The sequence below is a fragment of the Apostichopus japonicus genome, chromosome 16, assembly GCF_037975245.1.
Source record: "Apostichopus japonicus isolate 1M-3 chromosome 16, ASM3797524v1, whole genome shotgun sequence".
Lineage (NCBI taxonomy): Eukaryota > Metazoa > Echinodermata > Holothuroidea > Aspidochirotida > Stichopodidae > Apostichopus > Apostichopus japonicus.
In genome coordinates, this window is record NC_092576.1 from 28,351,023 (window position 1) to 28,364,173 (window position 13,151).

Consider the following 13,151-nt stretch of genomic DNA (forward strand, 5'->3'; position numbering starts at 1 on the left):
ACAAATTCAGCTGGATGCAATTACCCTTCACTGCACAAGTCTGGAGACTACCCACAAGATAACGGCATAGCCAGTGCAAGGCGGTTGCAGAAACCTTAGCCAGCAACTCAAAAGCAATAAATATATATATATATATAACTATGTATTAATATATATTAATATATATATATATATGTATTAATACATATTCACATTTATAAATATATATTTATATATACATATATGTATGAAATGAAGTATTCCAACGAATATACTCTTCATAAGTAATTTTTTCTGACCCGTATCCATCTCAGAAAGTCGCATCAAATTAATCCTAGTTGAATATCGCTTGAATATCATCTTAACAGTTCCATCGTTTCAATGATTCAATTATGCTGTTTGTCATCATCCATTCATGGGCTCGCAAATGTGAATCTGATCCAATAACAGTAAACAGCTATATTCATAAAGCAAGTCTTTTCGAAATTTTACTCGGTTACACAGCTTGCAGTCGGACGCAAAAGCAATGTCGGTCGCCGAATTGATCGACAATGCTCATAGAAAATGGTAAATTTCATGAAACACAAGTAAAGTACCATAAATGAAGTTTTGTTTCTCCGATTAAGGGTTGGATGGACATAAGGGCGAGATAGCGGTGGGGGGGGGGGGGCTTGTTTCTTTGCATTAAACGTTCGTTAATATTTACACTTCATACATATGCCCTTTTGTACCTGCTCTGCCCCTCATACAAAATAAAAACCTCTTTGCTTCTCCACCCCACTTGCCTCTGCCTACACTTTGGTAATTCTGGTGCAGCTTCTGAAACGAAAACATGCTAAAAGAAGACACTGAATCATTCCTGATTGATTATGATTTACTTCTACTGTTGTAGTGAAACAAGGGGTGGGAAAAGAAGAAAACTGTTAGCAAACTGCTTGTATAATGCCAAAAAATACAATTTTAGGTAAATATGAACATTTTAGGGGACTTGACGTTTCCATGCTACCAGGATATTCTTTAGATGCCAAATGAAGCGGAAACAAACTTACAAAACATTCCAATACAAAGATGACTCGATTTGTTCAAGTTAACGATCCGACCATCTATGTCTCTTATGTGTCCTTAGTTTTTTTCAGTTTATAAATTCTAGCAATGTCCGCCACACAAAACAGACAATTTTAAAAGTAGAAAATGGCTGAAAGGTTTGACTCTCTTCAACGTTATGGCCATAATTTTACAATAACTACACTAAAGATCTTGCTAATATGTTCTTACATCTCTGCCATAGCTCTAACATTAATGAGTTTGAAGAAGAGTGCGGTTGACATATTGGTATGTGACAGGTACATTTTCAATTGTTTCGAATTTTGACAGAAAAAACATGACTTGAAATGATAACAAGAACAGGTTATTGTAATAAAATTCAGAAGTTTGCTTATTTTTCTGTATTGAACTAAACGTTAATAACTCGCTCCTATAATTCGTGCAACCAAATTGTTCTTAGCATAGACATCGCCGCTAACGCATCGGTATATCACTAGTTGTGCATGTCACAAGACTTGGTAAACGTTGCAACTAAAGGACAAGTACCGTTTTAAGGAAAACGTTCAACATTAACAAGATGAAAGCAAATTTAAGCTACCCAACTGAAAACCAAAAGGAAAGAAAAGCTAAAGAAAAGAAAACTACAGTTTCTAATTTATACTTTTGGTGGCCGCCTTATAGTATCCGCATCATGACTTTATTGCTGTCTCAAGCACTTCTTGTAGTCTCTCCCTCCGAGCCAGACGCAAATCCCTTTCTTGTTCTTGCCGCATCTTGCAAAATCAATTTCACAATTCCCACCATCGCCGTAGCTGCCGTAATTGTAGCTGGCCGATTCCAGTGTACATATTCCTTCAGTTGAATCACAATAGTCGTATTGCCCGCATATCTGATTTGAAGAGAAAATCAGTAACTGTGATGTACGTGTGATTTTATTTCATGATTGCCTGAATAAAACATCGACGTCACACTGTTTACGGACCAGACACGTTGCAACACAAACCCGAAAAGTCGATTTGTCATGTGGCTGAGAAATAAGTTACTGTGGTGTATTTGTGATTTCATTCCATGATTGCCCGTATATAATGTTGACGTTGCAATGTTCACTTCGTTCATGGTATGTTGTAGCCAAGTCGTGATTTGTAACACTCCGCATTATTTAATATTCAATAATCGTCGACGTAACCCTGCGACAAGGCCTAATGCTTTTGATTACAAACTTACGGAACATTTATTGCAGTTCTTCCTATACTGACGTTTCAGCCCTTGAAACTGTCGCTGGGTGATCTGATTAACGGTCCTGTAATATCCGCATACTCCGAGTGTCAACTGGCCATCAACTACATCGCCTATAAAGATGAGCCAAAAACATGATTACGTATAAGAGCACATCTGACGATAAAATGTACATACTGATGTTAGGTATTAAGGAAAAAATAAATCCTAGGTCACAAAGTATTATTATGATTATATACACCAACCTTCAAAACCTTTCTTAGCCACCCTATACACTCCTGGGTTATGTTTAGTTATATTTGAATTATAGGTCACATATTCCTTCATCATGAAATTACAATATTTAAAACCGTGCGTAGAGAAAAGGGTTCAGATGTGGGAGTCGCACGTTGCTTTTTAAGAACCGTTTAACTGTTAAATGTATTACCGGTTACAGTTTGTGTAATGTAGTATGTAGTTATATCCACATCATATTACTTTAAACATTTGCTTCCATGCCTCTTTGTCTTAAGAGTAACTACTTACTTCCTGTTCATGGAGTTTCTCTTTGTTTGTTGTTCATTATTTAATAACGGAGCCCAAAGTAAATGAGCCGGAGCACACCCCAACGTAACATTTGTTTAACTAAAAGAAAGAACCCTCTGACGCTCACAATTGGACTATTTTGTAAGAAGAGTAGAAAGAAGCGGTGCAGCAATATAAAACGACCCTAAAAGGAGTGTCCAAATTCACACACACAACAATTGTTACATTTGGGTGAGATTTCTTGTGTACATTTTGCACCTCTACATGCCCGGATATGACACTATCAGGCTTTCCCTTCATCATTTTGAGGACAGGTTTTCCCTGTTTCCTTTTTGATGATTATTTTGGAATGTCCATTTTGGTCAGTATATATGGAAAGAATCTTAATGTTTTTTATTTATTTTTCAATTCTTGTCATCCTGCTGGGAGCAGTTTTACCGCATAAGCATGTTATCAATAATTCACTGTACACAATGATGTTAAGTAATATTCTGTCTGCCAATAATAATTTAATTCAACCAACATCAGTCATGACAATTTGTTCAATTATTACAGATGTTTACTCAAACGCTTATGTACTATTTCCGATTGTGTTCACTGTAATTGGCTGGGTTTACAGCCCCCTCCTATACCCCCTCCCCAAACTACACCATGGATTGGCGTCTGCTAGCGAATATTCAGCACAGAAAGAAGAATATTTATACTCTTATTGTTCTTTGCGGAATACATCTCCGAGCCCAATGGTTAAGGGGGAACCCTCCTTCCAACACGCTGCAACGTTTCCAGAACTGCTTGTTGTCTCGTAGCGAGCTCAAATTTCAGAGAGGAATATATTTGAAAGCCCCTATAGCTGTAAGGTGCCTATACTTTTGTTAACCTTACGTTTTAGCACCAGGTGACGAAACACAGGTCAATCACGTAATCTCAAAGTATGTCAATTGAAACGAAACCACAGCATGTGATGTCACAATTTTCAAACGCACATTTTCCTTTTATCCCAACAAGGTGCGGTATTTCATTACACTATTTAGTGTCACTGCAGGGCGAAATACTATTGGGTTTGTTTTGTATTACGTACATTAGGTACATTATGTACATTAATGTTGATTTAATGTCACTGTTTAATCTAACAATATAATTCAATCTAATAACAATTATTGTAACTACGCCTGAAATAAAACTTTCAAGACGTTCTACCACCAGGCAACGAAAGACAGGCCAACCACGTAATCTCAAAGTATTCTCGTTAGCACAAAACCACAGCATGTGGTGTCACAACTTCAACACGGTCGTTTTCCTTTTATACCAAATGTATGCGTAGTTCATTACACTATTTAGGGTCACAACCGGGCAAATATTATTGGGTTTGTTTTGTAGCTCGTACAAATATGGGTATTAATGTTGTTTTAGTGTCACTGTTTATTCTTAAAATATTCAATATTGATACGAATATTGCAGCCACTCCTATTGAGGAGAAAGGAACCGTGTTTTTCACTCTTACCCATTATCACATAATTCTGATTGACACTAAGTCTGACGTTGCAATAAAGAAATGCTCCTTGGAGACTGACTATGATCTCGACCGTCGTTCCCGTGGCAGTTAAACCGTTCCTTTTATAACTCTTTTCAATATCCACGGTGTACACAGTCTTACGTATGGCGTCAAAACCGACAGCTGATTGTAAAAGAAAGAAGGTAGTAAAATTAATATACTGTAACAGAAAGCTGACAGTCCTTGTCAATTTTACGCAATTACAAGTCAATAATTGCATGGGAAAAGGACGTAAGAGGGGCAGTTGGTTGGGGATCATGTGTGGTGGACTTATCGCAAGATTGAACAGTGGCCTAGATAAGTGTTATGCAATTCTTCTTATTTTCAATTTCCGCAGGTTTATTTATTCTTTTTCTTCTTCTCGTTATAAACAACCGCTAACAGCCGATGTACTTATAACATGAATCTTGTCAACCATGCTGATCAGTCTGATCTATAATCTTTTCATAGCAAATTCAGGAAAAGAAGTGAAGGTAGATGATTTGGTTTTCTTAAAGGGAGATAACATTTACTTTGGCTCTTTTGGTAACCAATCAGGTGACCAACTTTCACAATTGAGTACCAGAGGATTTTTGTCTTTTTGAATATAAAGCAAGTTGATAACTTCGCATATTTTTGAAGTAGAACATCGACGTTAACTCAGTCTTCACTTTTTCTTGCGTAGAAAACATAATAAGCTAGTTTTGTATCATCAATTTCCCTTTACTTTTGTGGTTAACGATTTAATATTAAGTTTGAAGGTTTACGCTTGGTACGATGTAACATTATTACTACTTGCCCAAGCTTTTAATATGTTGATTTTAGTACACTTTTTACGTTTAGTACACTCTTGGAAAGGAGGCATTATGATTTTGCTATTATTAATAATCTCGCAAAAGCGTTGAATTGTGTTTGACAATCCATGTACGACCGAGACCGTTCAAGCCTTCAAACTTTAACACTTGATACAAATAAATAGACATGTAAAGAATAGTCGCTGAATACTGAGAGTGTTTGAATGGTTGTAATGATAACAACGATGATGAGAGCATCAAATTTGTTACCATTCACAAACGATTGCTTTCTTTAAACCTGGCCAAACTTACAGTTAGCAGAACAGATGAGTCTGGTTGTGAATCAAAAACTGAAAGAATGCACTGAACTCTTGGGAACGTCGTGCTAACTAACATAACCACTAATGTTAATTTCGTTTAGCATTATATTTTATCACACATAAAATTTACATCCTCTCTGAAGTTATCTAAAATGAACGAAATAGTATACAAATATTTATCAACAGAAATGTGCCAACCGCGAATTACATTCCTTTGTGACAACTCGATAACCTTTCAGATGCGTAGCGAAGGGGTTTTTGTTGGGGGGTGTGGAGAATTTGATTTGCCGACGGATCTGGAAGTGGTGACTGAAATGGGGGAGGGGTCTAAAAGGAGGGGGTGTCTCCCTCCCCTTTGGAAAATTTTTAGTTTTGAAACGTCCTTAGATGCAATCTGGTGCATACTTTAAGCCAAATTTGATTTGCCGTCGGATCTGGCAGTGGTGACTGAAATGGGGGAGGGGTTTAAGGGGAGGGGGTGTCCCCCTCCCCTTTGGAAAATTTTTAGTTTTGAAACGTCCTTAGATGCAATCTGGTGCATATTTTAAGTCAAATTTGATTTGCCGTCGGATCTGGAAGTGGTGACTGAAATGGGGGAGGGGTATAAGGGTAGGGGGTCTAACCCTCCCCCTTTGGAAAATTTTTAGTTTTGAAACGTCCTTAGATGCAATCTGGTGAATATTTTAAGTCAAATTTGGCACGGAAGAAGCTCCCGTTCTCCTTTTCTCTATTCAGCTTTCCTTCTTTCTTCCCATTCCGCTCTCTTCACCTTTTCTCCTTTTGCCGACAGACCCAAAATTTGCCGACAGCGACCAAATTATTGGGGGGCGGGTGTGACACCCCCCACACCCCCCGCTCGCTACGCCCCTGTAACCTTTCTGTAACACATTGACGTTTGTAGGCGTGTTCTCTTATTACTATTTCTTTCAAAGACCAAATACTAACAATGATCGTAAGATTTCATAAAAATGTCATGAATATTTCGACATATCTCAACTCGGCGCAAACGATTGGTCTTTGATACTCACAAGATGGAAAATAGTCATCAAAGAAGGATGGTAGGTTACTCTCCTGATACTGGTAATCTCCTTCGTTTTCTATGAAAGTTACGTCTTCTGCTGTCACTCGGCCTTGTATGACTGTGAAAATTGAAACGTAAAGACTGAGTATTATTTTATCTTTCGACTGAAGTTAAACAAACGCAAAATGGCAGGCAGAATTCTCCCACGCTCAATACAACTTTATGATAGGTACCACTTGACAAAGGGCTTTTTATCGAGCTAACATAAAAAAACGCTTGACAAATTACAATCTAAGGTAACGTTAGAATAACGTTTTGCACTAACGTTACTTTGCCAAATTTGAGTTCAATATAAACAATATAAACACTTATACATATAGTTGACACACAATTGGTCTTCTTTACTTATCGCTGAAGGTTAATGTAATATGGAAAATTACAAATTAAGTGCTGGAGGTAAAGAAATTTTCCATGAAGCTCGCGTGCACACGGAATAGTCTATACAATACATCTTTTTTACTCGGTTTCTTTTAGTAAGTGGTTTTAGTATGGTGAACTCAATGGCGAATAGTTGGAATATTCCACCAAATGAAGGTTAAAAGGATTGTAATTATAGAACTTGTATTCAACTTTTTTTCATTAAACCGTCCAGAAAGCTTTCATAGTATAAATGTAAACATATTTAAAGACTAAATAGGACACTAAAATGTTTTCATAATTTTGACATTTTCTTAAATAAATGGTAGCTTGTTTATTTGATGACGTCTACTGATATGAGACTTTAGAATAAAATAGTATCCAAAATTAGCAATGTCAACTCAAAATCTGCTTTTAAAGGTCCCATGAAATACCCCTTACTTTAAGTGTTTTAAGACCTTACAATATTAACGGTTATTTTAGCTATTTACAAACCTATTGTTTCTTGCAATTAATTTAACTATTTATTTATTCAGACGGTGAATCATCGAATTTAGAATTTCCGGAACAGTTATACACACAACATGCATCCAACATAAAGCATAACACATATCACTCAAAGAAATATTATTGGCATTTCTGACACGTAGTATGAACGATAAAGTGATGAAATGCATTGCTCACCATAATCAGCTGCACAATATTCCTCTTGAGGATGCAGTTGTTCACATGAGCAGCACTGTATGTTACGAATGCTGGACATTACAAGTACAACACTCAGTACATGGGAGAACCACATCGCCGTTGGCATTTTCTATAACGTCTCAGAGAATTAAATCTACTGTTTTGGGAACTCTAGTCTTGATTCGTCAGCAAACACGAAATGGTTGCCTCAATCGTGTACAAGGTTATTATGTGCCAAAGTACCTGTTCAACTACCGATTAAATTTCTCTCTTTACCAGTAAGTGCCTATTCTGTTACATAGAATAAGAAAAGCATTATACGGTTAGCGAGAAATGACAGACCTGGTAACACACCCTTTCTTCATGTCGTCAATTTAGTCAATTGTTAAAACGGTTGTGTGAGTATAATAGCTCAGTACAGCTGAAGCATCAAGGCTTATAAAAATAAACAAATGTTACAGATGAACAACAACTCAAAGTGAATGCGCTAGTTGTAAGGGCACATTCTACATCCAAAAATAAAAAGAAACCAATTCTTCCTCATAGGCTAGTGCAATAGCGGGTAGCCTAATCACATGTTCTAGAATGTTATATAGTTAGATATATATATATATATATATATATATCTATATATATATATATAGATATACATCTATATATATATATATCTATATATGTATATATATATACAACTATATATATCTCTATATATATCTATATATATTTATATCTATATATATATATATATATATATAGATAAAATATAGATATATATATATATATATATCGTAATGAGTTGGAAAATCAAGAACAATGAACACACCCTTTCTTCATGTGGTCAATTTATATATATATATATATATATATATATATATATATATATATATATATATATATGTATATATATATATCTATATATCTAGATATCTCTCTCTATTTATATATATCTATATATATATATATATATCTATATCTATCTCTCTCTCTATATATATATACATATATATATATATATATCCATATATATATGTATATATATATAGCTATATATATATATATATATATATATATCGTAATGAGTTGGAAAATCAAGAACAATGAAAAAACTTCCAGCCTCCACCGGGATTCGAACCCGGGCCTCCCGCTCTGTACGCGGACACCCTAACCACTAGGCTATGGACGCTGATTGTATGTTCAGAGGTTCGAAACCGGTAAGGAAGGTCGCAATTCCACTGTAGGCGTTTGTCACCTGTATCAAACAATACTAGTTCTGTTTTTGGTGACATTTTTTGCCTTACTCTAGACATCAAATATGATGCTAACCAACTCGAAGTCATTTGTGATTCCTAAAGCCGGATCTCGAAAGAGATACTATGAACAGACGTAATGACAAAAGCAAATCAATATATATATATATAATTAAAAATCGTAATGAGTTGGAAGTGAAGGGTGCTCCAAATCAAAACAATAGATATTATTTGCAAAAGCAGATTTCGGTCGTTTTACACTTTGTAGTCACGTACAGCTATATACTTGAAAGATGACATCATAATTATGTACTCCAAGTCAGACCGATATTACAAGACACGATCGAATAGTTGGTACCCAAGTTTAGTTGCAGTCAAACATGATTGTTTTACTTAGCATAGCTCCATATTATGCAATGATAGAGACAAGCTTCTGAACACATCGATCTCTGTTCACACTACGTACGATAAACGACACAAAACTATGTACTTATATCATCCCGTTCTCAATACGTACGATACCATACCATACGATAAAACTGAGCGAAATTCGACAGTTGTTATTATTGCCCAATCAGAACCATGATATTGAATACTAACATAATACCCGTATGTCTTTATCGAGCTCTAGTACGCGCTGTCTGCAATATTACTTTCTTTACTTCAATATAGTGAGCCAGCCCACAGCGATTTCCCCTTTGTAGAGCTAAGCTTCAAACACTCAATTTTATCGAAGTTCTTTTACACATCGTACAGTTGCCGACATAATGCATCTTTCAAAGACTTTGTTATGGTGTCGTAACATATCGTTTAGTATCATACAAAGAACACACGGCGCTTTAGTGTAGAATTAATGAATAGTATCTTGCACTTTTAAATGATGAGAAAGATCAGACAATTGATTGAATAATAATAATAATAAAACGAATCAACAAAAGTCAAGAAACAGAAATAAAGTAACCTCAAGTTTCGTTCTAAGAATATGACTGCCTGATTCAGTTATAAAAAGATAACGCTTGATTCGTTTCGTTTTCACTTTCCTCGGTGAAAAGCATCCAAAAAAACTGATTAAAATCCCGATGTAAAAGATTGTGGGTATAGCTTAAAATTTGATAATGCCAAGAAAATGCTCAATTGATTTGAATGGTTTTGGGATTAGTTTACAGATAACAAAGTTCGGAAAATCTCAAGTGCAGTTCTCGTACCAAAAACAAATGCAATTATGATGGCTCAATTTGACCATAAAGAAATTTCGAAATTAACGTTTCATCCTCAGCTCTAATTATATAAAAGAAACACAGCAGGAACCAGTATATTTTTAAGTTCTCAGACTCGTTATCCTTAATGCTTCACTTAAATGGGATCATAATCTTTGATAAAGAGCTGTGTATTGTTCAATGTATCAGAAGGAAACTTGCAAACGACAGTTTGTGAAAACCTTGTGATGTACTTTACACGATGGACACGTATTTTAATCCACGAATAAAGATATTTACCTTCACAAAGTGTCCAGTACGTATAAATATCCCTATCGCCATGCTATTTACGTAGACATATGTGATTACGTCTAGGATGCTACGTTTTCAGGCATTGTTGTTTTTTAACAATACAGATCTACACATATAGCCAAAATATATATACATCGTGTTACATCAGTTTTCTGTACCTCTAATGCTGCCTGTACCGTCGGCGATTATGATTATTGTGATTTTAAACTTGTAACAACATTTCTTCACTGGCAGCCATGTCGTCTTTCTCCCGTCGGTCGATCACCGTCAGCTTGCTATCTAGATTCTCGGGAAGAGCAGCGTCTTTTATAAACTGATACATAGTTCGAAAGCGATATTTGTGTTACACCCGAGCTTAGTGATCAAGTGGGTACATTTAAAAGGAATAATTAATACAAGTGGCTGCTCGATCCTATATGTTTATTGCCCGTGTACATGCAATTTGTAATAGCATGATACGGTTTCAGCAAGTCAGAGGGAGGTACATATGACATTAGAATAAACATACTTTGCCCTTGAGCATTGACAAAGAAAACACCATAGGATTATGAACACAAAACTTTGTCTAAAAATGGCATTGAGACAAGCAAGACAATTTTCACATGACTTTTTAGTTTCCATTGTTTCCATAAAAGCGTTTAAAGGTGAAACTGAATACTTCTCATGTAAAGCAAACTGAGCTGTATTCTTCAGTGCTATTTGAATGTCCAGGCGACGAAATATTTAAGCAAACACAGAGATGGGAGCACGATGATAAAGTTCTGAATACAGGAAGAGCAAATACTGGAAAACCTCCTGGCAAAGTCATGAGTTTAATCACGAACTATTCTAAAGTTTAACTAACGTTTCTTATTCACACGAAAGAATATTCCAGTGTTTCCGAAACTCTGAACGGTGGACTTAATTGCTGATGGTCACAGGTATGTTTGTCATCAGTATCTCGTTATTTAATGGAGACGATCTAATAACAAAAACTAATTTAGGAAGTTGTACAGCATTCTAATTTTATATGGTTTGCTTGATTTCATAAATATAAAAATAGCACAGTATCAAACTTGCAACATATACCTATTCTTTCTTAAAGTTATGTTTTTCTTACCTTGGGAACTGTTGTTCAATATTTAGTTGGTCTAAATTTTTACTAGTCGAGTGTGATGGTATCATCAAAACACTATATTTTCGCCGTTTATCTGGGGCTGCCTTTTTTGGACGGTGGTGTGCTGGGGAGGGGTTTTTCGTTTCGCTGCGTGCTGGTCGTCTTTTTGTGGTTTTTTGAATGTTTGGGGGGGTTGGGCGTTTTGTGTCTGCAGGTCGACGGGCGCATGTTTTATTGGCTCGCTTCACCTGAGTTTCGTTTGTCAGAATGGAATGGTTCGGTAGTGCCGTTTGGCCGTGCCGTTTTGTATCGCACATGGCGGGTCACGTAAAAACCACACTCTAACAAGTATAATATGATCATGTTCGCATTTAAGATGCAACGTACAGCCTCAACTGTTCCAACCAGCTGTTAAACTCCTCACTGTACTCTAGTAACTTTGCTTTTTCCAAAAAAGCGTGTCGTCTACTTTATTTATTGCTTAAATAATTTAAACAACTAATACGAAGATATGAAGTGCAGTTTGAATGTGCTCAGGGAGGTTTCATCCTAAAATATTTTACTATGGTTTATGTTTGAACCGAACCAACCACGGAGTTTTCCATTTAGTCATATATTGTATCATACCTCATTCACTTTTCTTGCACACAATAAACTTCAAGAAGGCAATACACGTTTGCTGCATTTAGTTAACAGTATATCGAGTAACTGTTAAACTATCAAGTTTGTCTAAAGATGGCATTGAGACAGGCAAGACAATTTTCACATGACTCTTTAGTTAACATTGTTTCGACAAAAGCATTTAAAGGTGAAACTAAATACTTCTCATGTGTAGCAAAGTGAGCTGTATTCTTCAGTGCTAATTGAATGTCCAGGCGATGATATATTTAAGAAAACACAGAGATGGAAGCACGATGATAAAGTTCGGAATACAAAAAGAGCAAATACTGGAAACTCCCTGGCAAAATCATAAGTTTATCCACGAATTATTCTATAGGTATAGCTTACGTTTCTTATCTCATCAGTATCTCGTTATTTGAATGGAGACGATCTAATAACAAAAACTAATTTAGGAAGTTGTTGATCTTACTAATTTAATATGGTTTGCTATATCTTATTAATATAAAAATAGCACAGTATCAAAATTGCAACATATGCCATTTGTTTCTTAAATTATTTGATTGTTCCCTTGGGAACTGTTCTTCAATATTTAGTTTTTGGGAACGCGCTTTTACACTATCACAATGTTTAATATAATAAGTACACGTACTCACACGTAAATGGGCATGCCATGCAATGAAAGCCGGTTTAGACCTCGTGAACGTGGTTGTAAAGTATTCACAATTCACAGAGGTTGATATTGTTTAATTTACATCAGAATTTCAGTTTTGCACGTTTTAATTTTACATAAGTAAATAACTGAGTGCTGCAGTCGCTTTATAGTGAACGTTCACTATATTTTGTAAAACAGCAGCCGAAGTTAATGAAAAACAAAGAGGTTACTACTATGTTATTTTACACTGCCCTTAAAAATAGTTTATGTATAACACTGGTCAATTTCATGAAACATGTTTCATGAATTAAATTTGTATTTACCAATGAAGCTTTGGGTAGATCAGGGCCAAAGACGGACGTGTTTCTCTGCCTTAAATGTTCCCCGTGATTTACACTACATACATGAGTGTTTTTGCAATTCTGGTGCATCTACTGATACCAAAACATGCTAAGAGAAGACATTGACTCATCCTA

At 35.7% G+C, this 13,151-nt stretch overlaps 1 protein-coding gene across 1 annotated transcript; it reads right to left on the minus strand.

The window, feature by feature from the left end:
- Positions 1-839: 839 nt before the first annotated feature.
- On the minus strand, positions 840-7,762 carry LOC139981971 (metalloproteinase inhibitor 3-like). Its single transcript, XM_071994430.1, has 5 exons — positions 7,552-7,762; positions 6,458-6,568; positions 4,286-4,459; positions 2,248-2,372; positions 840-1,912 (listed from the first exon to the last, which is right to left on the minus strand). The coding sequence occupies exons 1-5, from the start codon at positions 7,676-7,678 to the stop codon at positions 1,721-1,723; spliced, it is 729 nt and encodes a 242-aa protein (XP_071850531.1). The 5' UTR covers positions 7,679-7,762; the 3' UTR covers positions 840-1,720.
- Positions 7,763-13,151: the final 5,389 nt, after the last annotated feature.

Excerpts from the sequence above, each read along its gene's own strand:
- LOC139981971 (XM_071994430.1), bottom strand. The coding sequence starts at position 7,678 with ATGCCAACGGCGATGTGGTTCTCCCATGTACTGAGTGTTGTACTTGTA. Across the intron at positions 4,460-6,457 it reads TGATGACTATTTTCCATCTT|CTGTCGGTTTTGACGCCATA; the intron begins GTGAGTATCAAA and ends TTTTACAATCAG. Across the intron at positions 2,373-4,285 it reads TCAGAATTATGTGATAATGG|GCGATGTAGTTGATGGCCAG; the intron begins GTAAGAGTGAAA and ends TCATCTTTATAG.